Source organism: Scyliorhinus canicula, chromosome 5 (genome assembly GCF_902713615.1).
Source record: "Scyliorhinus canicula chromosome 5, sScyCan1.1, whole genome shotgun sequence".
NCBI classification, from domain to species: Eukaryota; Metazoa; Chordata; class Chondrichthyes; order Carcharhiniformes; family Scyliorhinidae; genus Scyliorhinus; species Scyliorhinus canicula.
The window spans coordinates 107,267,924-107,291,675 of NC_052150.1; the positions used below are offsets into that span (position 1 = coordinate 107,267,924).

General features: G+C 45.2%; 1 protein-coding gene across 5 annotated transcripts in view; it reads left to right on the top strand.

Annotated features, from left to right (window-relative positions):
• etv1 (ETS variant transcription factor 1) overlaps positions 1-23,752 on the top strand; it is a 140,498-nt gene that overhangs the window by 109,160 nt on the left and 7,586 nt on the right. For all 5 annotated transcript variants that reach the window (XM_038797486.1, XM_038797485.1, XM_038797490.1 and 2 more), the window contains 2 exons: positions 1,794-1,862; positions 11,669-11,838. In XM_038797486.1, coding sequence (XP_038653414.1) covers positions 1,794-1,862; positions 11,669-11,838 — 239 coding nt within the window. The remainder of the gene's footprint in view (positions 1-1,793; positions 1,863-11,668; positions 11,839-23,752) is intronic.

A 23,752-nucleotide genomic window follows, 5' to 3' on the forward strand; every position in this document is an offset into this window, starting at 1 on the left:
TTTGTATTTGTATGACTGTTGTATCCGTGTTTTGAACAGGAGGTATGCAGGCACTTCCGGAATGTAAACATTACATTGAAATAAATATTGTACAATCTCATTTTTCCTAAATGTCCTGTTTACATGGAGGAAGTCTTGACGTGCCTTACATGGCACTGAACTATTTTCAGTTTACTTTACTAGGGTACTGATTAACCCTTTCGATAATGGCATGGGTCCAGGAAATGACTGCACATTCTCTTTCAGTGGACTGTTAAAATTCTAGGTCACGTACAATTGTCAGAATTTTTAACACAATAATGTTTATTCTTGTTAACCTGTGGTGTTTAATTTGATAAGCGTGTGCTTTGATGGGGGTATGTTGTGTAGAATGGGCTCCCATTAATCGTGATTTTCGAGCTCCCAAGTGTAGGCTGTGCAACCTCTGTTCATGCTGCATATTGAGGATTCAGTATTCACTCTGCAGATTTGATGGGTATATATATATATATATATAATTCAAGTAGTCTGGTCTACTTTCTGAGGTGTGCTTGTAGATAGGTATGTTTAATTGTGCTGTGATTTACTATCTGACAACCCATCTGAACGGGTTCATCACTCCACAGTGACAAAGTGATTAACTGTTTCAAATTGGTAAAACATAAATACAACCGGATTTAAAAGAACAGACAATGTGAATCTTTTGGGGGCAATGCCAATGCCCCCATTTTTCTTTCTTCTGTGTGGATTTTTGCGAAGCTTTTTCTCCTTGATTGGACTTGAAAGAAAAGCAGTATTGATTAATTTTTTATAATAACTAGAATGTACGGATGGAAAATCACCATGAAAAATAGACTTAACATCCTCAAAAGGTGTTGGGTAATGTTTGGTGAAGAAATTACAAATAAAAATGCTAGTGCAAGCTTGCAGTTGAACCACTACAAAACCATCAATCTGTACTTGATTTACTTTCTTGTTGGATAATATTTCCTGATTCGAAGTAATGCCCTGATCAGTACTGCGGCAATCAGGTGAAAAGAATTTTCCGTTTACATTGGAAGGGCTCAGACTAAGTTATCTGGGATGCTGTGAATGAGTCTCTCACCCTCGTAGAAAAATAGCTAGGGAAAGATCCTGGGGCAATGGTGAGTGGTTTCGAGAGGTTGGATAAGGACAAGCTCTGTTCCCAGACACACTCTGTTCGCTCTTGAACTACTGGTCTGGAAAGGTCAGGATTCAGTACCGAGATGGCATGGAACTTGATTTTGTGAAGAATTGCAAGGCCCAGTTTGGTGAGAAATTAGTGGGAATAATTGGAAGCATTTGACCTTTCAAGCAAATTGGTGTGTGTTAGAAAATAGGTGTGTTTTCACCACATCCAATTTTATTGATGGATGATTTGGGGAGCCGAGTCAAAAGTTTTTTCTTCCTTGTCATTTTCATGTCACCTGCTGTGGTGCTAAAGTTGTCCCCTTGTGCAGAAACGTCCGACCATAATGATCTTGACAGCAATTGGAAGAACTAACCCAACACTGTAAAGTGAGACAGCCGACAGCAGTAATAATTTGCACGTGTGTCGACAGTAAGGTGGAAGCGACAATGAGTCTGGAAGCCAATGCAAATGTGGCTCTTATGACAGACAAGACCTTCCAGAGGAGCTATCATGGGGCTGTCAGGCTTGTTACTTCTGACCTGCTGCCCAGATACCTCTGGGGCAATGAATTTACCCTAATTTCTCTTTTAATCTAAAAGCAATTTGTCACAGCAAAGGAATTAGCCTGAAGTAATTCTCCCCTTTTTTTCTATTCCAACAGGTTGCATGTATGAAAAAGGTCCTCGGCATTTTTATGATGACACCTGTGTAGTTCCTGAAAAGTTTGACAGTAAGTGAATCTTTTTATTTCTCTACTATGTCATAAATAGGAGTTTGGTATGAGCATAGATTCTAAAGTCAAATTGGTCTGGGAACAAAATTCGAAAACCTGGGAAAATTGGAATTTATTCAAGTACTTTGGGAACCTGTCACATTGTAAAACGTATTTTGCTCAATATAGCCCATGTTTATTTTGAGGAAGCAGTTGGAGGTTGGGTGGGAACTCCGATCGATGCACAATAGTCTCCGTTGCTCTTCCATAGCCGTTACGGCTGCTAATCAGGATAGTTGTCCAAGGAAATTTCCAGAAATTAGCCAGAATTCTCTGGTCGTTGTAATTCAGTTTTCCCGCTGTCACCGCACCCCTGCCCGTGTTCCCAGCGGGGTGGGGTGGTTACAATGAGAACACCCATTGACAAGCAGCGGGAATCCCGCCACCAGCGAACAGCGCATAGCCGAGAAACACGTGGCTGGGGAACCGGACCTGCCCATTGTGCCTGCATATTTGGCGGTCCAGTCTGCTGAAGGGAATTGTCTCCTTTCTGTGTGAGGATGGTCATTGGAGGGGATTTTACAAATAACAGTGTTATTCAGTGTAAATGTTTGACAGAAGCTTTCATAATGGAGGCTTATGAGCAGCAGTTTGGAAGCTTGAGAGTGCAACTTTTTAAAAAAATGTTACAGTGACACAAAACATAATTTCCTTCTGAAAGCTTTGAGAAAGTCCAACAGTAAACAACCCCTGAGAAGGTCAGCAATCAGTCATCTGCAAATACAATTTAAGTATTTTAACTCAATACATACCAAATCAGGGCAGCACGGTGGCACAGTGGTTAGCATTGCTGCCTACGGCGCTGAGGACGCGGGTTCGAATCCCGGCCCTGGGTCACTGTCCGTGTGGCGTTTGTACATTCTCCCCGTGTCTGCGTGGGTTTCGTCCCCACAACCCAAAGATGTGCAGGTTAGGTGAATTGGCCACGCTAAATTGCCCCTTAATTGGAAAAAATAATTGGGTACTCTAAATTTATTAAAAAAAAATACATACCAAATGATTTTAGGAGATGGAAATAGTGGGCAGGATTCTGTGATCCTGAAGCTAAGTGTAGACGCCGTCGGAAACGCCGTCAAGAAACGCGACGGCGTCAACATGGCCTCAGGATCAGCAATTCTGCAGGGGGCCAGCATGGCACTGGAGTGGTTCATGCCGCTACAACTGCTGATCCTGGCGTGAAATGAGCGGCGCGGGATCCGCGCATGCGCTGTGGCACCGACGCCAACACGCGCATGCGCATTGGCTCCCTTCAACACGCCGGCCCCGATGAAACATGGCGCAGGGCTACAGGGGCCGGCACGTAAGAAAGGAAGCCCCCAGCAAGAGAGGCTGGCCTGCCGATCAGAGGGCCCCGATCGCGTGCCAGGTCACATCGGAGGCCCCCCTCGGGGTGGGACCCCTCTCCCCATAGGCCACGCCCCGACCTTCAACGCTGAGTTCCCGCCGGCTGTGAGCAGGTGTGGACGGCGCCGGCAGGACTCGGGCCGAGAATCGGCAGGGGGGGGTGGCCACGGAGAACGTGCCCCGATCGGCGCGTGCCAACCACGCCGGCGCAAATGGCGCCAATTCTCCCCTCTGCGGGGAATCACATGCCGGCGTCAGGGCGGCGTGGCGCGATTTGCGCCGGTCGCGGGGATTCTCCAGCCCGGCCCCGGGCTGAGAGAATCTCGCCCAATGTATTTTCTGATTAATTCTGCAGCTAGGTCTGCTAGGCCTTCCTCTTCGACCCCCACTGCTATATCTGTCCAATGACAAACTCCCATTATTCGGGATGACATTGATCAAAACACATCAATTGTTGAATTTTTGATTTGGCGTATCATTGATAAATGCCGGATTGTATATTCCTCCTATGCATAGCTGACAGTGACAGGATTGAATTTTCCCAGCCCTGTGGAGACGGGTATGAGGTAGTGGAGCCTGGAAAAACAGCGAGAAAACCCTTTGAGACAGCTCCGCATGCAGTCCCATCTCCAGTTGACTTTCCCAGGGGTGAGCTGCCACAGGAATTGGCAGCCCATTCCAGCGAGGTGGGCAGGCACCGAAGCCAATTAAGGCCTCAATCATGGCCATTTTTCCGTCATACTGCAACTCTCCTGCTGTCTCACAGAAGCACCCTCCTGTGTCAGGAACACGGCAAAGCTGCAGAGGTGACCTGTTAGCCAGGAAGGCGGCGGACCACAGTTGGTTGAAATAATTGACAGCATTAAGGGGTCACAGTTCTCATAAGGATCCAAGAGAGATCTATAGATCGGATGCTCTTTCAGAGGGTCGGTGCAGACTCGATGGGCTGAATGGCCTCCTGCGCTGTAGGAATTCTGTGACAGTTCAATGAGAGACTTAGAGAAGAATGGGAGTTTGGACATGGACATAGCTAGTAAGTGCAGAGAGATGAGGATTGGGATTGGATTGGTTTATTGTCACATGTACCGAGGTACAGTGAAAAGTATTGTTCTGCGCGCAGCTCAAACAGATCATTCCATACATGAAAAGAAAATACGTAATAGGGCAAACATAAAATACACAACATAAATACATAGACACAGGCATCGAGTGAAGAGATCAGATCAGTCCATAAGAGGGTCCCGTCAGTCCAGAAGGAATAAGGTAATGATGTCAGTTTTCAAAGAGAAGGGTATTGCTTGAAGAGTGGGAAATATTTACAATACTATTCCGAACATTACAATTTTGCTCTGGCATCTTCCCTTGTCGTAAAAATCTATCCGGCAGGCAACGCTTTTGAAAATATGTTATTTTGGGAATAACATATTTAGTCTGGAAGAGTTTTTGGCTCCTTTTACAGGACTTCCACAAATGTAGATCCTATGTATCCATATGTGGTTATACACTGTCAATGGAAATATGGCAAAAATCCATCCATCTTTCACACCTATCATTTCCCAAAGAGTCACAGTTGAAAGTATCACACATGAAAACTATGTGACACTTCTAACTAATTGGCTCAAACATCATCTTCATAAAACAGTAACAAATCACAAGTGAACAGCTTATCAATGACGATAAGCATCTTTTCCAGAAACAAATAGACTCAAAATGTGCCTAATCACATAACTTCCACACAGGGAGTAATTAAGCAGGTAGAAAATAAGAACTTGCATCTCTTGTTGGGGGTTCCTCTGTTCTTTCTTTGGGATTTCTGTGGATCTTCCTTCAAACTTACAAAGACAAATGACTGATAATCCTGCAACTCTGGTCAGTTGCACTCTCAAAGGGACAAGTAAAATTAAACTCTACTCCACTGTAGCAAGCAAGAGCTTTCCTGTAGGTGTCTTTTGATGTCTATAGAAGAGCTTATCAAACTGGAAGTACTCTGCTACTTTTCAATATAGTTCACAGTATAATGCTCAAGTCTTGTGAAAAACCATGGAGATCATGTTCAACTTCATTGTTGGGGCAGAATGGATTGCCCACATTTATAAAATTGTACTGTTTGATCTGATGGAAATTGGATATGTTCTATTCCGAATGGGCGATCTATTCCACTGCATTACCATCTCAGCATCCAAGCTGAAAATGAACCCCTAAATCATCTCACTTACTGTGCAAGTCAGCATGAATATTCACCTGTAAGAAAGTAAGGAAGTGCTGAACAAAAGATGGCCCAACAAATTCCTGCTCTTAAAACCAGCTAATTATTCAGGTCCTTGTCGAATAATGAAGTGGATCATCCATTGCCCGACGCTCTGATTGGGATTCCCGATCGGGCGGTGAATGGACCGTTCCCCGAAAAAAGGGTTTAGTGCAGCCCCAAACCCAGCACCAACCCATTGTGATGCTCTGATCTCCCGCCGGTGGCCTCAGTGTGCTACCCATCTTGTGCTGGAAACCCGATTCATCACCCCACCTTTATGCACAGGTCCCCACAGCAGGAAATACACCAGGCGGACTTTGGTACAAGTTTTCCCAAGCGTGCTTACGATTTTTTTTTTAGACAGGACATTTAAGGCTAATCTCAATTACATTTGCTCGAGTGGCAACGCGATGTGGGTCAAGGGGTCAATGCATCGGAAGGCTCTTCCACCCCAACCCTAAGTGTTTTAATTTCCTCTTATTCACAGCAGAAACCAGTTAGCTTCTTTTGATATGGTGAGGAGTCAATCACATCAAGAGTGTTTATAAACATTGTGGTTAGCATCAAAGCAGGGTACTTGAGACGCATTTAAATGTGAAGGGAACATAGATAAACAATCCACCAAGCACCTGCCTCTGGACTAATACAATTGTCAATCATTGGCTAGTGAAATGTATTGCTGTGCGAAGTTGAATGGGAGTTTTGCATTTTAAAGGTTGTCACGTGATTTGAAGCCCTTTGAAGTGTACTTGGCTTTAGAGGAGGTCTCTGACACTTGTAATAGCTGCTGCTTTGAACACTTTTTTGTCTGAGATAGCAGATGTTAGGGAAGGGTCGGTGAAAATGCAGTGATTGTTCACAGTGCTGCTTGGACTGCTCTTCTGCTTTCAAGCAGGGGTGACTGATGGGGGGCTCTAATGGGGGTACTGGGGAAGGGGGCCAGGTCACCCTCATGGCTGCGTGCTGCGAGGGAGTGACCCATCTTTCCCATGGTGAGTGGGGGGTAGGATGCCCTGACTTATCAGCAGAGGTATACCAGACCTTGGGATTGGGCTGCCTGCTCAATATTGGGGCCCAATACTTGGAGTCCGACAGAATCCAGCGAGCTCCACCCCATGCGTAAATTTAGATGGAAGAGAGGAGTGGCTTACACCTGTGCGCCACTACTGGCACCAGCGGAGACCAGTCCCAATTTTCTGCTGCCGGGAGTTAGGCTCCAGAACGGAGAATCTCGTCCAATATTGTTCTCAAGTGCCTGGCATCTTAAGTCTTCTGCACTGAAGTCAATGGAAAAGAAAGTCGGACAAGGCATTTAACGTGCAGCCAACCTCCTATCACCCATTTTGTGGTCCAGCCCAAGTTCAATCTCACTCCTAAAGATTTTTATTAGACTGCTTTGGACGATGGCCACATTTTATTTTGATATTTGCATATATCCAGCATTATGGCAAACTGTTTAATAGTTTGACCATCTTGTGTAGGCGAGATTATAGATCAACTGAGCTGACATGAGAATTGGTGAAATCCTGCACAGAATTCAATGAAATAAGAAGGAAATGATACAGAAAATGTTGAAAATATACATCAGCAAACCAGGACATCCAGCGTCTCAAGAGAATGAACGGATTACTGATGTTCATGAAATAGAGGCATTTTAACATATAATGGCCTTGATATTATTCTCCCTCACAAAGGCCTCAACAGGGCTCGGAGAATGTTGCACATTTACATATCGAGAAGGCATCCCCAGTATGCCATTCTCACAACCATTGCAGATAGCAACAACGTTTATTAATATCGCCTTTAAAGGGCAGCATGGTGGCCTAGTGGTTAGCACAACCGCCTCACGGCGCCGAGGTCCCAGGTTTGATCCCGGCTCTGGGTCACTGTCCGTGTGGAGTTTGCACATTCTCCCCGTGTCTGTGTGGGTTTCGCCCCCACAACCCAAAAATGTGCAGAGTAGGTGGATTGGACACGCTAAATTTCCCCTTAATTGGAAAAAATAATTGGGTAATCTAAATTTTTTTTTTTTAAATCGCCTTTAAAGTAGCTAAATGCCCAAGATTTTTCATGCCAGGGCTTCCATGGAGAGGTGCGACACTTCATAAGCATATTTAAATTTGGTTCCCGAGGTTCCATTGAGAGACCAATTTAAAATGAATGGCAGATGTACAGGTTTCCAATAGCTCTCAAAACCCATGAGAGGTGGGAGATGCAGGCTCCACAAAATAATTGCCTTTTACAGCACTCCTTGTAGGTCAGAATGAGCAGGACTCTGGCACTTTCAAATTAGTGGCTTCCCTCCGTTCCACTTGCCATCTTTTCCCACCCACCCCCAGTTCCAGTTAGTAACCATTCCCCCATCTCCTGATTGCCAAGAGTTGTCCCCAAAAGGGCCCTGGCTGTGGCTTCCTGCTGCCCACCAGCCAGTCTGCCAATTTGGTCACAGCAAGGCAGGAAAGTTCAGAATACAGAAATGATAACAAGGCCCTGCCGCTGAGATTGACAGGTCCACACCAGGTTTTATGCCTGCTTTTGGCTTCACTGGCACCTTCCCCACAATGGTCAGGGCCCAAGAGTAAATGGATTGAGTGACCAACAAACTGCTTACTTGAAGACTTTCCATGTTTCCGTATCACCTCACTGAAGATATTTTAAAACATAAGAGAGATTTTTCTCTTAATTTTGCAATAAAAGGGGAAATGTTTGATGAGCAGCACAATATATTCCAGATATAAAATGGAAAATGTTACAGTTTGAGTTATGGAGAGCATGAGGCAACTTACCTGTAGAAACTGTTGGGAGCATGCTGAGATCCTCCACACAGATTAATTTCTATCTTGCAGTTTACAGCTGAGCCCCATGTGATTCTGTATCTGCGTGATAATCTAAAATGAAGTACGATGAGCTTGCTTTCAGCACCTAGGCAACATGGATAGTGACAAAACTCTCAGTGCAATCGGCTGAAATGTCTTTCTATCAAATTATCTGCTGACATAGCTGAGTGGAAAATTTCAGATGAACGCCTTCAATTAAGTATTCAGATATCACAATTTCACAGCTTAACTTCAGTGCCTCAGGTCTTAGAATGAACCTCAGTTACGTGACAAAGGAGGCCTTGTTTTAGTTTAAACTGTCCAGGGCTCTGTTGAAAAAGAGAGTCTGACACAAACTAGCATTATTCTGGCAAATTGTGAATACAATGAATACGTGCAGCACTGTGGGTTATCTTGCAGTCTTCCATTCTCAGCATGGAACCTCCCTGGTCAGGAAATGGGAGCTACAGTGATCCAGCCACATCTCCAATACTGCCCTTGCTACCAGAGAGACTCAGCTCTGAGAGAAAATTACTCCTAAACCTGCACCATCCATGGTTTAATAAACCCTCGGCTATAGTAAGATGAACAATATGATTCTAAAATGAAAGTTGTAGGCTTTTTTTTATTTGTTCATTTGTAGGCTTTTAAAAAAAAAAGTTCATGGGATGTGGACGTTGCTTGCTATGCCAGTGTTTATTGGCCATTCCTAATTGCCCTTGAGAAGATGGTGATGAGCTGCCTTCTTGAACCACTGCAGTCCGTGTGTAGTAGGAACAGCCACAGTGCTGTTCGGAAGGGAGTTCCTGGGTTTTGACCCAGCAACAGTGAAGGAACATCAATATAGTTCCAAGTCAGGATGGAGTGTGACTTGGAGGGGAACTTGCACGTGGTGGTGGTGTTCCCATGCATCTAATGCCCTTGGATTTCTAAATGGTAGAAGTGTGGGTTTTGGAAAGTGTTGTAAAAGGAGCCTTGCTAAGTTGCTACAATGCATCTTGTCGATGGCGCACACTACTGCTACTGTATGTTGGGGGTGGAGAGTGCTATAGGTGGTGGATGGGGTGCCAAGTCAAGCAGTCTGCTTTGTCCTGGACGGTCAAGCTTCTGGATTATTGTTGGGGCTGCATTCATCCAAGCAAGTGGAGAATATTCCAGGCACTCAAGACTTGAGTCTTGTAGATGGTGACCAGGTTTTGGGGAATCAGGATTCCAAACCTCTGATATTTTCTTGTGTGCACAATATTCATGTGACTGGTCCAGTTCAGTTTGTTGTCAATAGCAACCTCAGGATGTTGATAGTGGGGAATTCAGTGATGGTAGTGCCATTGCATATCATGGGGAGATAGTTAGATTCTCTCTTGTTAGGGATGCTCATTGCCTGACACTGGTATGGCGCAAATGTTACTTGCCATTTGTCAGCCCAAGCCTGGATATTGCCCAGGTCTTGCTGCATGTGTACACGGACACTTCCGAGGCACCGAAAATGGTGCTGAACATTGTGCAATCATCAACGAACATCCCCACTTTTAACCTGGAGAGAAGGCCATTGATGAAGCAGCTGAAGATATTTGGGCCGAGGACACCACGCTGAAGAACCTCTGCAACAATATTCCTAGACCACGATGATTGACCTCCAAACAGCACAAATCTTCCTTTGTATCAGCTATGACTTCATCTAATGGAGAGTTTTCCCCCTGATTCCCATTGACTTCAGTTTTGATGGGCTCCATGATGCGACGTTTGGTCAGATACTGCTTTGATGTCGAGGGTATTCACTCTGGAGTTCAGCTCTTTGTTTGTGTTTGGACCAAGGCTGAAATGAGGTCAGGAGTTCAGTGGCCCTGAAGGAACCCAAACAGACCATCAGTGAGAAGGTTATTGCTGAGCAAGTGCTGCTTGGTAGCACTATTAGTGACCCCTTGCATCGCTTCGCTAATGATCGATGGTAGACTGATGGGCAGTAATTGGCCAGGTTGGATTTGTCATTATTTTGTGTGAGTTGAGATTGTGATGAAGTCATGGCCTTGCAACAAGCTGTTCTAGATAATATTCACACAACTGGTTGCAGTCAGCAGATCCGTGCATAAAATATATATATATAGATGTAGATATAGAAATAATGTACTTGGGCATCTGGCTGAAGTTACAAATATTTAGCTACTACTTACTGATAGATTTGCTCTCAACACCAAGAATATGTCCATTGAAATATATGGTGGGAAAAGGTTTCTCATAGAAGTTAAAGATTAATGGGCCTTTTGAGATCCTTGCGCAATTTAGTTGGTTGGTGTGTGTGTGTGTGTGTGTTCAAGCATGTGTGGCACTGCATGGATCTTTGTGTAACTTTTTCAACCAACCTTGATATCAAGCATTCCAAAATTAGTGATAGTGCTACAGGAATTAAATGCAGAGCAAAGCTCCTACTGGATATTAGTTTCTGTGCTCTTCAATCCTGTCCCACTCTGACATTTTCTATTTCTCATTGTCAGTAACCCACAAGGCTTTTCCAATTCAGATTGTTAATGCAGTACATAATTATGGACAGTTTTATGGTACAGATATGTATTCAATGAAAAGTCAGTTTAAACCCTCCACATTCATTTCACTTAGCGTGGCTGCAGCTGTTAGAGAAATGCTTTCATCTCATAAGTTTAGAAACCGGGTCCTGGAGGAGCAATGACAGTGTACAGCAACTTGTATTTGCATAGCACCGTTCATCTTGTGAACCAACCCATAGGCACTTCGCAGGAGCTTTAGCAAACAAAATTTGACAACAAGCCACATTGTAAGGACAGGTGGCCAAAAACTTGGTCAAAGTTGTAGATTTTAAGCAGAACTTTAAAGGAGAGAGGAAGTGTTTTATTAGAAAGGGACTTTCAGAGCTTAGGGCCTTTGAGAGGATCTTCCAGAACTGAGGGCCGAGGCAGCTGAAAGCACAGCCATCAGCAAAACAATGACAATCACAGAATTGCAAGAGTGTAGATTTTGGGGAGCACAGAAATCACACAGGGTTGTTGAGTGGAGAGTCCACAGAGATAGAAAGGTGCGAGGTCATGGATGGATTTGAAATCAAGGGCGAGGATTTTGAAATCATGGGGTGATTGCAGTAGGAACCAGTGTAGGTCAGGATGTACAGGAGTGGTGGCTGAACCATTATTGGTGTGAGTTAGAACATGGATTTTCGAGTTTTAAATGAGTTTTAAGTGCATGAAGCATGTAAGATAGGAGGCCAGCCAGGGGAAATATGCTTAACTGTTTAAATACCAATCGAGATCCGATGCTGATCTATGACAAATATGAAACTTTGCCTGATTCATATTGTTAACGCAATGAGGTGGCTTCTGTTTCCACAGGTGACATCAAACAGGAACCAGGCGTATATCGGGAAGGACCAACTTACCAACGCAGAGGCTCTCTCCAGCTTTGGCAGTTTCTAGTGGCTCTGCTGGATGATCCGGCAAACTCGCACTTTATTGCTTGGACGGGTCGTGGCATGGAGTTCAAACTCATTGAGCCAGAGGAGGTGGGTTTCTACTGTTAGCACAACTGTAGTAAAAAGAAACACCTAATCAGCAAAGGGAGGTTGGGGATTAAGGGAGTGAAGGAGGGGGTAATGAAATAGCGAGGTTAAAATTAGTTTACAAGAGTCTAAGTCAGAAAATTAGCCCTGTCCTTTTACTCAGAAACAAAAAAGTTGAATGACGGAATTGAGACTTGAGCACATAATGCAGGCTGGCACTTCAGAGCAATACTGTTAGAGATGCCACTTTCAGCTGAGATATTAAACAAATGGCCCATCTACCCTCTCTTGTGGGCTTAAGTACCCTTTCACCAACAATTAACCATCAAGCAATGTCATCAAAAACAGTGGACGAGTATTAGCAAAAAAAGAGGTCTGTTTTGGATGCGAATAACAGGTTGTTCCTCGGAGCCTGCAATGCCGAGAACGACTCTTGGCAGTGCAGGAAGAGAGATCTCTCGACCCTCTAAGTGACCCCATTGCGGCACCTGTCCCCCCAATTTACCTTTTAGGAGGTCCTCGAGGCCCCCCTTCACCCCACCTCTTAGGGGCACGGCACCCCCGGCCCAATCACTGGAACCGGCAACCTGGCATCAGGCACCTTGGCACTGCCAGCCTGGCACTGGCACCCTGGCACTGCCAAGGTGCTAGGCTGGCAGTCAAGGTGCCCGGGTGGCTGAAGTGCCAGGGTTCCATCCTGCTCAGAGGCTGAAGACCCCTGGGCCTGGTTAATCCCCCTCCCCCTCCCAGGTGCCATTACACCTGGTACACGTTTGTATGGACCAGTGCTAAACGACACCCAGTTGAGGCCTCGCTCAGGAGGTAGTTAGTGCTGGGATAATCTGACACAGACATATTTAAATTAGTGTAATGGGTAATTTAAATATGTTCATCTGGATCCCGTTAGATCTCGCTAAACTTTCCGAGCATTGCAAATCTCACGAGAGATTACTCGCGAGATTTAACAGCTTCATTGTGTCACTATGTTGGGCGTGACGAGAGCGTTCGATTGTGCCCTCAGTCTGCTCCAAGCACAACCCATGGCCATTCATCCAAAATTGGGCTTATCACGACTAGAGAGCAAGCTACCTGTTTATGACTCTCCAATTTGAGTTTGCTGCATTGCTGGCAATGACCTTCAGGTAGGTCCTGGGAAAAGGGAGGGGAGGAGGAAAAAAGGGAAGCCTGTAAAACTTAATTTCTAGGTCATTATCGGGCTGTTTGTGGGAGCTTGCTTTATGCAAATTGGTTGCCCCATTTCCTACATTATAACATTACTCCACTTTAGTATGTTATTAGTTGGGAAACACTTGAGGGTATCCTGGCATTTGAAAGTCAGTATGTAAATACAAGTTGGTTCTTCCTTTCTTTAAAATATTTCATAATTCATAGTATTTCCTGTAATAAATGAAAAATTGCAATCTTATATATATTTTCAGTTTGGAGAGTTAATATTGCAACCATTTATTTTGAAGTTACACCCCTAATGTTTCTGTGACAGATTTAGTTTATGTTCCTCAAGGAGATTTTTCAAAATCTTGCTGCCATGAGATGTGCGAAACTGTCAGGGCCACATTTATTGCCCATTCCTAGTTGTCCTGTGCAAGAGATTTTGGCCCTCACCTTGAAACCAAACGCATAGCAATATCTAAGTGCACCCACACTGGTGTGACTTCGCGATTCCAGGATACTGACCCAGTGACAATGAAGGAATAGTGATACATGTCTTCGTAAGTTGTGTGATTTGAAGATGCTGGTGTTCCCATGATTTTGCTGCTCTTGACCTTGGTTATAGAAATCAGATTTGCTGCAGTGTAGCCTGTGGAAAGGGTAGACACAGTGGGCTAGTGGCAGACGGATGTTGATAACGAACTCAGTGGTCAGTCAAGTGGACTGCATTGTCCCGGATAATGTTGCATTTCCCGAGTGTTGGTGCGCCTACACTCAAACAGGTGAGTGAAGTGTATTCTATCATACTTGTGGTTTGACCTTGCAGATTGTGGAGACTCATTGAGCAGTCACGATCTCAGTCACTCACTGCAGAGCTCCCAACCTCTGCCCTGCTTTTGTGATCACGGTGGTTAACAGATTGGTCCAGTTAAACTAGAGCAATGGTGAGACTGTACCCACATCACCCCCACCAACTTCCATGCCCCCAGCCCCCCGACCTGCAAAGATATTGATAATGGAAATCTTGTCATTAGTGCTGCTTCTCAAAATTAGGAGTAGATGTTTGTACTTTTCTCACTGAATCTTGCCTTTGGTTTGTTTGGCACAAATTATACCTGCCAACAATTGGATGTCCAAGTTGTTATTACAAAAGCAGGGAGGTTATGCTTCCGTTGTAAACACGACTGGTAAGACCACATTGGGGAATTCTGTACAGTTATTGGTCTTCTTATTTAAGGAAATAAGTAAATGCTTTGGAAGCAGTTCAGAGAAGATTGACTAGACTAATATCGAGGATGGATGAGTTGCCTTCTGACAAAAGGAAGGACAGATTATATCCACTGGAGCTTAGAGGCGACTTGATCAAAACCTTTAATACCCTGAGGGACATTGACAGGGTGGGTGTAGAGAGCATGATTCCTCTTGTGGAAGAATACAGAGCCAGGGGTCACTGTTTAAAAATAAGGGTGCTCATTTATGACAACGCTAAGGAGAATTTTTTCCCTCAAAGGGTCGTGAGTCTTTTGATGAGACCATCAATTCACGCGACACGTGGTTAGAAGTGAACAGTGGTTTTAATCGTCTTACAACAGCGCCTGCCTGTGACGAGATGAACTCGAGATGAACTGGCAGCAGGCTCGCAGCACTGATCTTTATACTTCCAGCTGGGGGAGGAGCCATGGGCGGAGACAAGGTTGGAGCCCAGTACAAACTCCTCATCTCCCCCTATGGACAGGGCCGCGAGATTACACACAATCCGGTACAGAGCACAGGCTCAATACATGTGGTACAACACAGTGTGAATTACTGAGGTTTATAATTCACCACATCTTTGAAACTCTTCCTCAAAACATGGTGGAAGCAGTCTTTGAATATTTTTAAGGCAGAGCTAGATAGTTTCTTGATTCTTCACCTATTGGATGTAGTCAATATGGGGTTGAGGTTACAATCAGATCAGCCATGATCTTATTGCTCGAGAGGCCAAGTGGCCTACTCTGCTCCTAATACATATATTCATATATAAATGACAGAGAACTGTAGATCCATCATCCAAACAGCTCAATTCCTCACCTTATAATGGAGAGATGTTCATTGATGAAGCAGCTGAAAAGATGGTTGACCTCCAAAGAACAATTAGAGCGGCTTTTTTGATTTTCGCTTCTGCCTCTTGACTCTTTATGTCCCAAATACAAATTTGTAAAACCCAATCAGTTCAAGCTACTGCATTGCATAAAAAAAGCAGTGACTCTGAGCTGATTTGGGCTTTTAGGTTTCAGTTAACTCTGCTACTAAACACCACACACTGCAAAATGTATCCATTTAAGTTACAGGGGTAGATTCAAGTTACAGGGGTAGATTCTAGGCTGGGTTCTCCACCCCACCCCACCACAGTTCTATTTAACGGATGCTCCGTTACCCCAGCCAGTCAATGTGGTTTCCCATTGTGGGGCGGCCCCACGCCATCGGGAAACCCCCTGGCTACCGGCAAAATAGAGCATCCCGCCAGCTGAGAATCTAGCGCGCTGTCTTTATGCAGTAATATAAAATGGATGGTGACCAAATGCCAACCTGTGTTACTTCTCTCTCATTTTGTTTCTTGCAATTGACTTTGTCAAATTGAATGAGTGACTTGAAAAGTATCTAGAGATTTTAAGTTGCATAGACATGGCCATTTCCTGTCGTTACATCAAGCCACAGGCAAGAAAGTTTGACTCATGTCAACTACGGCAGCGAGGACCTTTACCCCCATTATTTTCGAGATGTAATTGAGTGTGAACAGAACTGCAGGTGTAGGTTTGAGCCTTTAAACTTCGGAACATGTGTATTTTTTATCCCAAAGACCTTTGAATTTTAAATTGACCTATCTTGATAAATGGGCAAAGTTTAGTGTGATCATTAGTTGGAGGGGAGTACAAGATGAATCAATTAGTAGTGGTTTGTTGACATCAAGTCATCATTTGATTGTTAATTAATTTTGTCTGCACCATTTCTGTTGGCAGTTGATACGGCACTCTATCATATCAGTGACTAGAAAAGAAAAGTACATTTATTTTTCCATACTTCTAAAGATGATATTAACTATCATCCTTGTTAAAGTAGCAGACACATTACTTACCAAAACATTAATGCATTCATTGCTAGTGCTGCAATATCTGGACTCACCCTTTTTGTTTTTTGTCTCCAAACGATATGGTACGTCATCATGTTGAAGGATAGTATACCTCATGCCCATTACAGATCACAAACTGAAGATGTGACAAAAGAATAACATTAGCAATTCTAATTATGATCATCATGCTTCAGTCTTACCACGTTCACAGTGAGATCTGGGGCGGAATTCTCTGATATTGGGGCTATGTCCCCACGCCCGCGAGTAAATGGGGGCGTGAATCACTCTGGACTTTTTTCATTTTTCAGGGGGCTAGCAGGGCCTCGGAGTGCTCCTTGCAGCTCCGGTCACCGATACGCATGCACCTCCGGCCAGGGTTCCGCGCATGCATGCGGAGGCGGCCCAGAGCGAATTGGCCGACCCACACCACGGACTGACCCCGACAGTATAGACCCCCCGAGATCACGCGCGCCCGCGATCGTGAGCCTGGCCGTCCTGGAGGCCACCCGGTGATGGATCCCCCCCCCCCCCCCCCCCCCCACCAGGACTGAGTCAGCAGTCGCCACTCCGAGCTCCCGCCGGGTGGAACCATGAGTGAACCACGCCGGCGGGAACTCGGCCAATTGCCGGCGGAGAATCGCCGTGGGGGCCTCTTTCAATGGCTCTTGACCGGCGTTGCGTCGATAACGCGCATGATTGGCAGCAACTGGAGAATTGCGGGAGCGGCGTCGGACCCGATCGTGGGTCTGACACCCATTCTCCGCCCCCGTGCCAAGCTCAATTGTGGTACGGAGACTCGGACAAACCTTGCCCTGGTATACGATTTCAGGCTCAGCATTTCAAATTAAGTAGTCTGTTTTTTTGAAGCTTCTCCATTATAACCGCAATCAATTAAATCTATAAAATGGATGACGACCAATTGCCAACCAGTTTTATCTCACTCCCATTTTTTTTTCTTTCCATAGACTTTGTCAAATTAAATGAGTTGCTTTAAAAGTATTAGGAGATATATGTATACTGTGATGTCGCATGTGGATTGTGATAGGTGGGAAGGAGTTCACTTAGTTCAATAGCTCACACATTTGTTCAAATACAAAAGAAAAGGAAAGATCTTCAGATACTCAGCAAAACAGAAAGGAAAGGAAAGCTTTCAAATTGAAACAAGACCTTTGTGGGATAGAGGTGGAACCTGACAAAAAGTTGACGCCAAAGAAGCTTGTTCAATAAAGTAATCTAATGCCAAGCTAAACCATAGGTTCCTTTTAGTGTTAGAGCAAAACTGGATCAGAAAATAGCCTAATTTTTTATATAATAATACTTGTTTTTGAAAATGTCCCCATATTAGCTTTACTTGGGAGAATTGTGTATTTGTTCTCATAAATAAAATGTTGACGGACACGTTATGTTCACTTCTTAGCATTAATTACACTGAATTTTCAATAAATTACAAGAAAAATATTCTACACCTTTCCAGTATATTCAGTCTAAGTGTGTAGTTGGACAATTTATTTTATATGCTGTCCATCCCCCTCCGGTTTTGGCAGAAACCACGCCTCGTGAGTTTGTGTCCCATGAAAAACATTTGCTCCGCTCCAAGTGGCTTTACAGCATGAATTGTTTTTTGAACTGAGATGTTGGGAGGCTGCTGAAAACTGTGAGGTAAGCAGAAAATGAAACATGTCCAGACTAGCCTGGAGACGTGTTACTCCCTCCTCCTCTGGTTGAGTTTGAAATGGCACTGATACCAGCTGCAGCAATTCCCGCTGCTCTGTCACCTTGTTTTTCTTCCAAGCAAAAACATTGGCAGTTAGCAACAGTGAGAAGATAATGGCTTTTGTCAATGACTGGAGCGAAATTCAAGGAGGTGATTCAGTCTAGCAGCTATTCATCCCTAATGTGCAAAAGTGAATCACGGATTGCTTCTGAACATTAATGTAACAATAGTATTGCATTAAAACCAAAAGAGAAAATGCTGGAAAATCTCAGCAGGTCTGGCAGCATCTGTAGGGAGAGAAAAGAGCTAACGTTTCGAGTCCAGATGACCCTTTGTCAAAGCGAGTATTGCATTACTGCTTTCAATTCAATTGACAAATATAAAGGGGAAGAAATTCATCTCGGATGGTGGTACAAAATTGGCAGCAGGGCCTGTTATATGCAGCGGCTGATACTTAATTCAATTGAAAAGCAATGAAACTGAAAATCGGGCACTGCATGTAACCACAGCCAATCCAATGTGTTCGACATATTTCTACCTCAAAGTATTCTTTTTTTAAAAATAAATTAAGAGTCCCAATTCATTTTTTCCAATTAAGGGACAATTTAGCATGGCCAATCCACTTAGCTTGCACATGTTTGTGTTGTGGGGGTGAAACCTGCACAGACACGGGGAGAATGTGCAAAATCCACACGGACAGTGACCCAGAGCCGGGATTGAACCTGGGACTTCGGCGCCATGAGGCAACAGTGCCAACCACTGTGCCACCGTGCTGCCCCTAAAGTATTCGTTTTGATCACTACTTTTAAATGATCATTTATTGTTTTCGTGTTGTTTGTTGAAGGGATGGTAGGGGAGGGAATGCAAGTTTAAAACTAATAATAAAGATGCTACACCTTTGTTATACTGTACATTATTGGCGGGAGAGGCTTTAAAATAGGATGCAGTGTAGTCCTTGATCCAAAGTATTAACATTTCAGTCTGGGGCAAACAGGACCAAACAATCTGATTTCTATCCTGTGCATTCAAACTGGAGGCAAGAAACCACAAGGCAGTTTGTGCAGTAGGTTATGCAACAAAAATAATCGACAACTTGTATTTATATACCGCCATTCACTTAATAAAATAGTCCAAGGTGCTTCACAGGGACATTATAAAACAAAATATTTCACTGAGCAATATAAGGAGATATTAGGGCAAATGACAAAAATTCTTGGTCAAAGCAGTAGATTTTAAAAAGTGCCTTGAGGAAGGAAAGATAGTGAATCAGAGACCTTTAAGATGGGATTTCCAGAGTCACGGGTCAAGGCAACTGAAGGCCCAGCTGGTGACAGTGGAGCGATTAAAATCAGGGATACTTGAGGAGGGCAGAGTTAGAGGAGTGTAGGTACCTAGGAGGATGGTGGGGCTGGAGGAGATTTCTGAGATTGAGAAGGCTAAGGCCATGGATGGATTTGGTAGAAGAATAAGAATTAAGATTTTAACACTTCAGACAAACAAAAGTTGCACACACTAGCTGATCGTACAAGGTCGAGAGGACAGATTTAAGGTTTTGAGCAAGAGGTGCGGGGGAAGTGAGGAAGAACGTTTTATGCAGTGAGTGAGAATGACCTAGAACACTCTGCCTACACGTGGGTTGAAGTGGAGATGACCAATGATTTTTAAAATAAATTTAACGGGCTCTTAAGAACAAATCTTCTAGAACCACGTGGATCAAGTGGTTGAAGTATGAATTCTAGATGTGAAGTGAGGTGAGAGTGACAGCCTTTGACAGTGACAGCCCTTGACATCAAGACAGCATTTGACTGAGTGTGACATCAAGGAGCCCGAGCAAAATTGCAGTCACAGAAAATCAGGGGAAAGTTCTCCACTGGCTGGAGCAAAATACTCGCACAAAGGAAGATGATATTTGGAGGCCAAACATCTCAGCCCCCTGATATCATTGCAGGGGTGTCTCAGGGTAGAGTCATATGCCCAACCAATCTTCAGCTGTTTTATCAAAGACCTTCTCTTCATCATAAAATCAGAAGTGGGGATATTCCCGAATGATTGCACAATGTTCGGATCCAATTGTAACTTATTAAATAATTAAGCAGTCTATGCTCACATGCAGTCAGACTTGGACAGGATTAAAGATTGGTTTAATAAATAGCAAGTAACATTCATGCCATAAGACAGTCCAAGAAGACAGAATCTAACCTTTTGACACCTCCAATGGTGTTACTGTTGCTGAATCCCACACTATCAACATCCTGGGGGTCACTGTTGACCAGAAACTCAAAGGGACAACCCATATTAATGCTGCGGCAACAAGAGCAGTTCAGAGACTGGGAATTCTTGACAGGCCAAAGCCTTTTTACCATTTACATGGCAGCAATTCAGGAGTGTGATTAAATATCCTCATTTCCCTGAATGAATGCTACACGCAAGAAGCGAGATGATATCTTGTACAAAGACATTTGCTTGATTGGCATCCCATCCACCACCTTAAACATTTACTCCCTGCACAGTGGCAGCAGTGTGTATCATCTACAAGATGCATTGCAGCAACTCAAAGATTCTTTTGGCAACACCTTCCAAACCCAGAACCTCTATTGCATTGAAGGACAAAGGCAGGACACACATGGAAATTAAACCACCTGCAAGATCCATGGTGGTTAGCATAAATGCTTCACAGCTCCAGGGTCCCAGGTTCGATTCCCGGCTGGGTCACTGTCTGTGTGGAGTCTGCACATCCTCCCCCTGTGTGCGTGGGTTTCCTCCGGGTGCTCCGGTTTCCTCCCACAGTCCAAAGATGTGCGGGTTAGGTGGATTGGCGATGCTAAATTGCCCGTAGTGTCCTAATAAAAGTAAGGTTAATGGGGGGGGGGTTGTTGGGTTACGGGTATAGGGTGGATACGTGGGTTTGAGTAGGGTGATCATGGCTCGGCACAACATTGAGGGCCGAAGGGCCTGTTCTGTGCTGTACTGTTCTATGTTCTATCACATCGTCCTGGCTTGGAGACCCATCGGCTGGATTCTCTGATGTGGAGACTTAAGTCCCCATGCCAGCGGGACAAACGGTGGCGTTTTCCGCCAGGAAAACTGGCGCAAAACGGCCAGCGATTCCCTGTGTTGCTGGGGGCTAGCAGCCAGGCAGTGTAGAGCACCAGTGTAGAGCTGCCGATACGCCCCAGAGAATTGCTGGGTCCGTGGCCGCGCATACGCACGCTGGTGGCCTGCAGCGGCCGCACCATGCTTCATGGCGGAGGCTGCACCGTGCTTCATAGCAGAGGCAGCCCATGGTCCGGACTGCCCCACCACAGTGCCCCCTACCCCAAATAATGTCCACCCTACCCGCGGATGGGCCCTCCCCCGACTGTGGCGGTGCTGCACTGAGTCTGCAGCCGCCACGCTGAGGTCACGACGGGTGAGGCCACACGCGACCCACACCGTCAGGAACTCGGCCGGTCAGGGACAGAGCATCGCTGGGCAAGCTTCGGCCAACGTAAGGAGGGCGTGGTTACGGACTGCAGCGTACTCCTAGCGTACACCACTTTTCAGGGGGCAGAGCATTGCGAAAGTGGCGCTACCCCTGATTTTCGGCGTCATCGGGAATTCTCCGCCCTTCGCCGAACTCAATTTCGCTGTCAGGGATTGGAGAATCCAGTCCCACATCTTACCCTCTTCACCACTTTGACAGAATCCTGGAATTGTCTATTTAACAACAATTCATCATGGTTCAAGATGGTGGCTCACCACTACCTACTGGAGAGTAATTCAGAATAGAAAGTAACTGCTGATTTTGTCAGTAATGTCCATATCCAATTAACAAAAACAAAATAGTTGTTTTTCATTTAGAAACCCAGCTACTTTCATTGAGTCAGGCCCATTTTGTTAGGACTTGTGGTTCAGAGCACCTCAGAGTAATTGTAAACTCTAGGAGATCTGTAGTCCCAGGCAAGGAACCAAATAAAAATAGCTTGCTCTTTCATTGATTGATTTTGAAATACAAAACAAAACTGTTCTTTAAACTTCAATAGTTAGATGTATTATGAGTTAGAAGTGCTTTGACTACAGTAGTTGATTTTAGGGCCTTCCCCAACAAAGGTAAATACATGGGTAAGATTTGAGATGCATCAGAATACTTTGTCTTTGTGACAAAACCGTCGGAAAGACTGCTTGATATCTGTGTTTTGAATGCCAAGAGCTCCTTTAAAGGAAATCTGAAGGGTTTTTCATTTTAAAGGGAAAAAATCCAACTTCTCCTGGACTGCTTTGATTGGCAGGAGGAGAAAAGCGGACCATCTGGTTTTTCAGTTTCAATAGGCTGCTGTTTAGATGTCACAAGACTTGTTAATGTAGCTGAGCCTGTTATGAATGCTTGGTTGAGTTTCAAAGCTCGAGAAAGCAAATAGAATGTTGCTGTTTATTGCAAGAAGAATGGAACATAAAAATAGGGATGTTGTGCGACAGTTGTACAGGACAACGATTAGGCACTACCCGAATGGGGACAGAGTCCCATTGCGCCCGAGATTAGCCGGGTGTTTCCCGGCACTCGGAACACCGAGAAATATCCTGCTATCTACACCCATCCTAGTAGATTGGGAATCCCCGACGAGGCTGCACTTAGCCCAGTTTTCTGCACTGTGCTCGCCGGAACTCCTCAGTGCAGCGAGAGACTGGAATGCCATTCAAAAGTGGAGTTCAGATCTTTTGCATCCCCGACGTGACCCCTAAACCATTCCAAGCACCAACTCACTATAGAGGGGGTCCAGAGCAAGAGCACCCCCCCCCCCCCCCCCCCCCCCCCCCCCGCTCTCTCCTACACCCGTGCAAGGCACACACCCCGGTCCAATCATCACCACACAGAAAAATGGCAGCTTGGCACTTTGACAGTGCCAGGCTGGCACCCTGGCAGTGCTCCTGCCAAATGGCAGTGCCACGGCACCTGGCAGTGCCAAGATGGCACACAGGAGGCCTCTTGGTGCATGCCACTCCATGCAACTGGGGGCCTCCAATCTCCTGGGAGACCCCCATGAGTGCTGCTCTGTTTGATCCCCATTTGTGGAGTACTGAACGGCGCACACACAAGGTCTCCAAAGCGAGGGAGTTAGACCCCACCCCCTTGTTAGATCCCGCAATAGTCTCACTATAATATGCAGATTTGCCAGAAAGTGATTCCGTCCACAATGGATGGGATTCACATCGCAACCGGGAGAAGCCGGGAGATCCCACAAGATCGCATTAGATTTTGCGAGGAATGGCAAGTCAGGTAGATCTGGGAAGTGGGATCTCCCGGCTTCTCCCAGTCGCGTCGCGCCGCTCTGCTTTTCGGGTATAACTTGACTGGTAGATCCCACCCCTTGTGTTTCGGCCTCCTTATTTAAAAAATGGATATAATTTGATGAAATACAGTTCAAATAAGGGAGGGAGGGATAATCACAGATTAAAGAAGTGTGAATTATCTCAAGCCAGGGCAGTTGGTAGGATTTCGCAAGCCCAGGCCAGATGGTGGGTGGTATGTGAATGTAATGCGACATGAATCCAAGGTCCCGGTTGGGGCCGTACTCATGTGTGCGGAACTTGGCTATAGGTTTCTGCTCGGCGATTCTGCGTTGTCACACGTCCTGAATGCCGCCTTGGAGAACGCTTTCTCAAAGATCAGAGGCTGAATGCCCTTGACCTCTGAAGTGTTCCCCGACTGGAAGGGAACACTCCTGCCTGGCGATTGTCGCGCAATGTCCGTTCATCCGTTGTTGCAGCGTCTGCATGGTCTCGCTAATGTACCACGCTTCGGGACATCCTTCCCTGCATCGTATCAGGTAGACAAAGTTGGCCGAGTCGCACGAGTATGTACCGCGTACCTGGTGGGTGGAGCATCGTGAAAGTGGACCCGCCCCCAATTTGGTCAGGAACGGATTCTTCGGCCGATCGTCGAACAC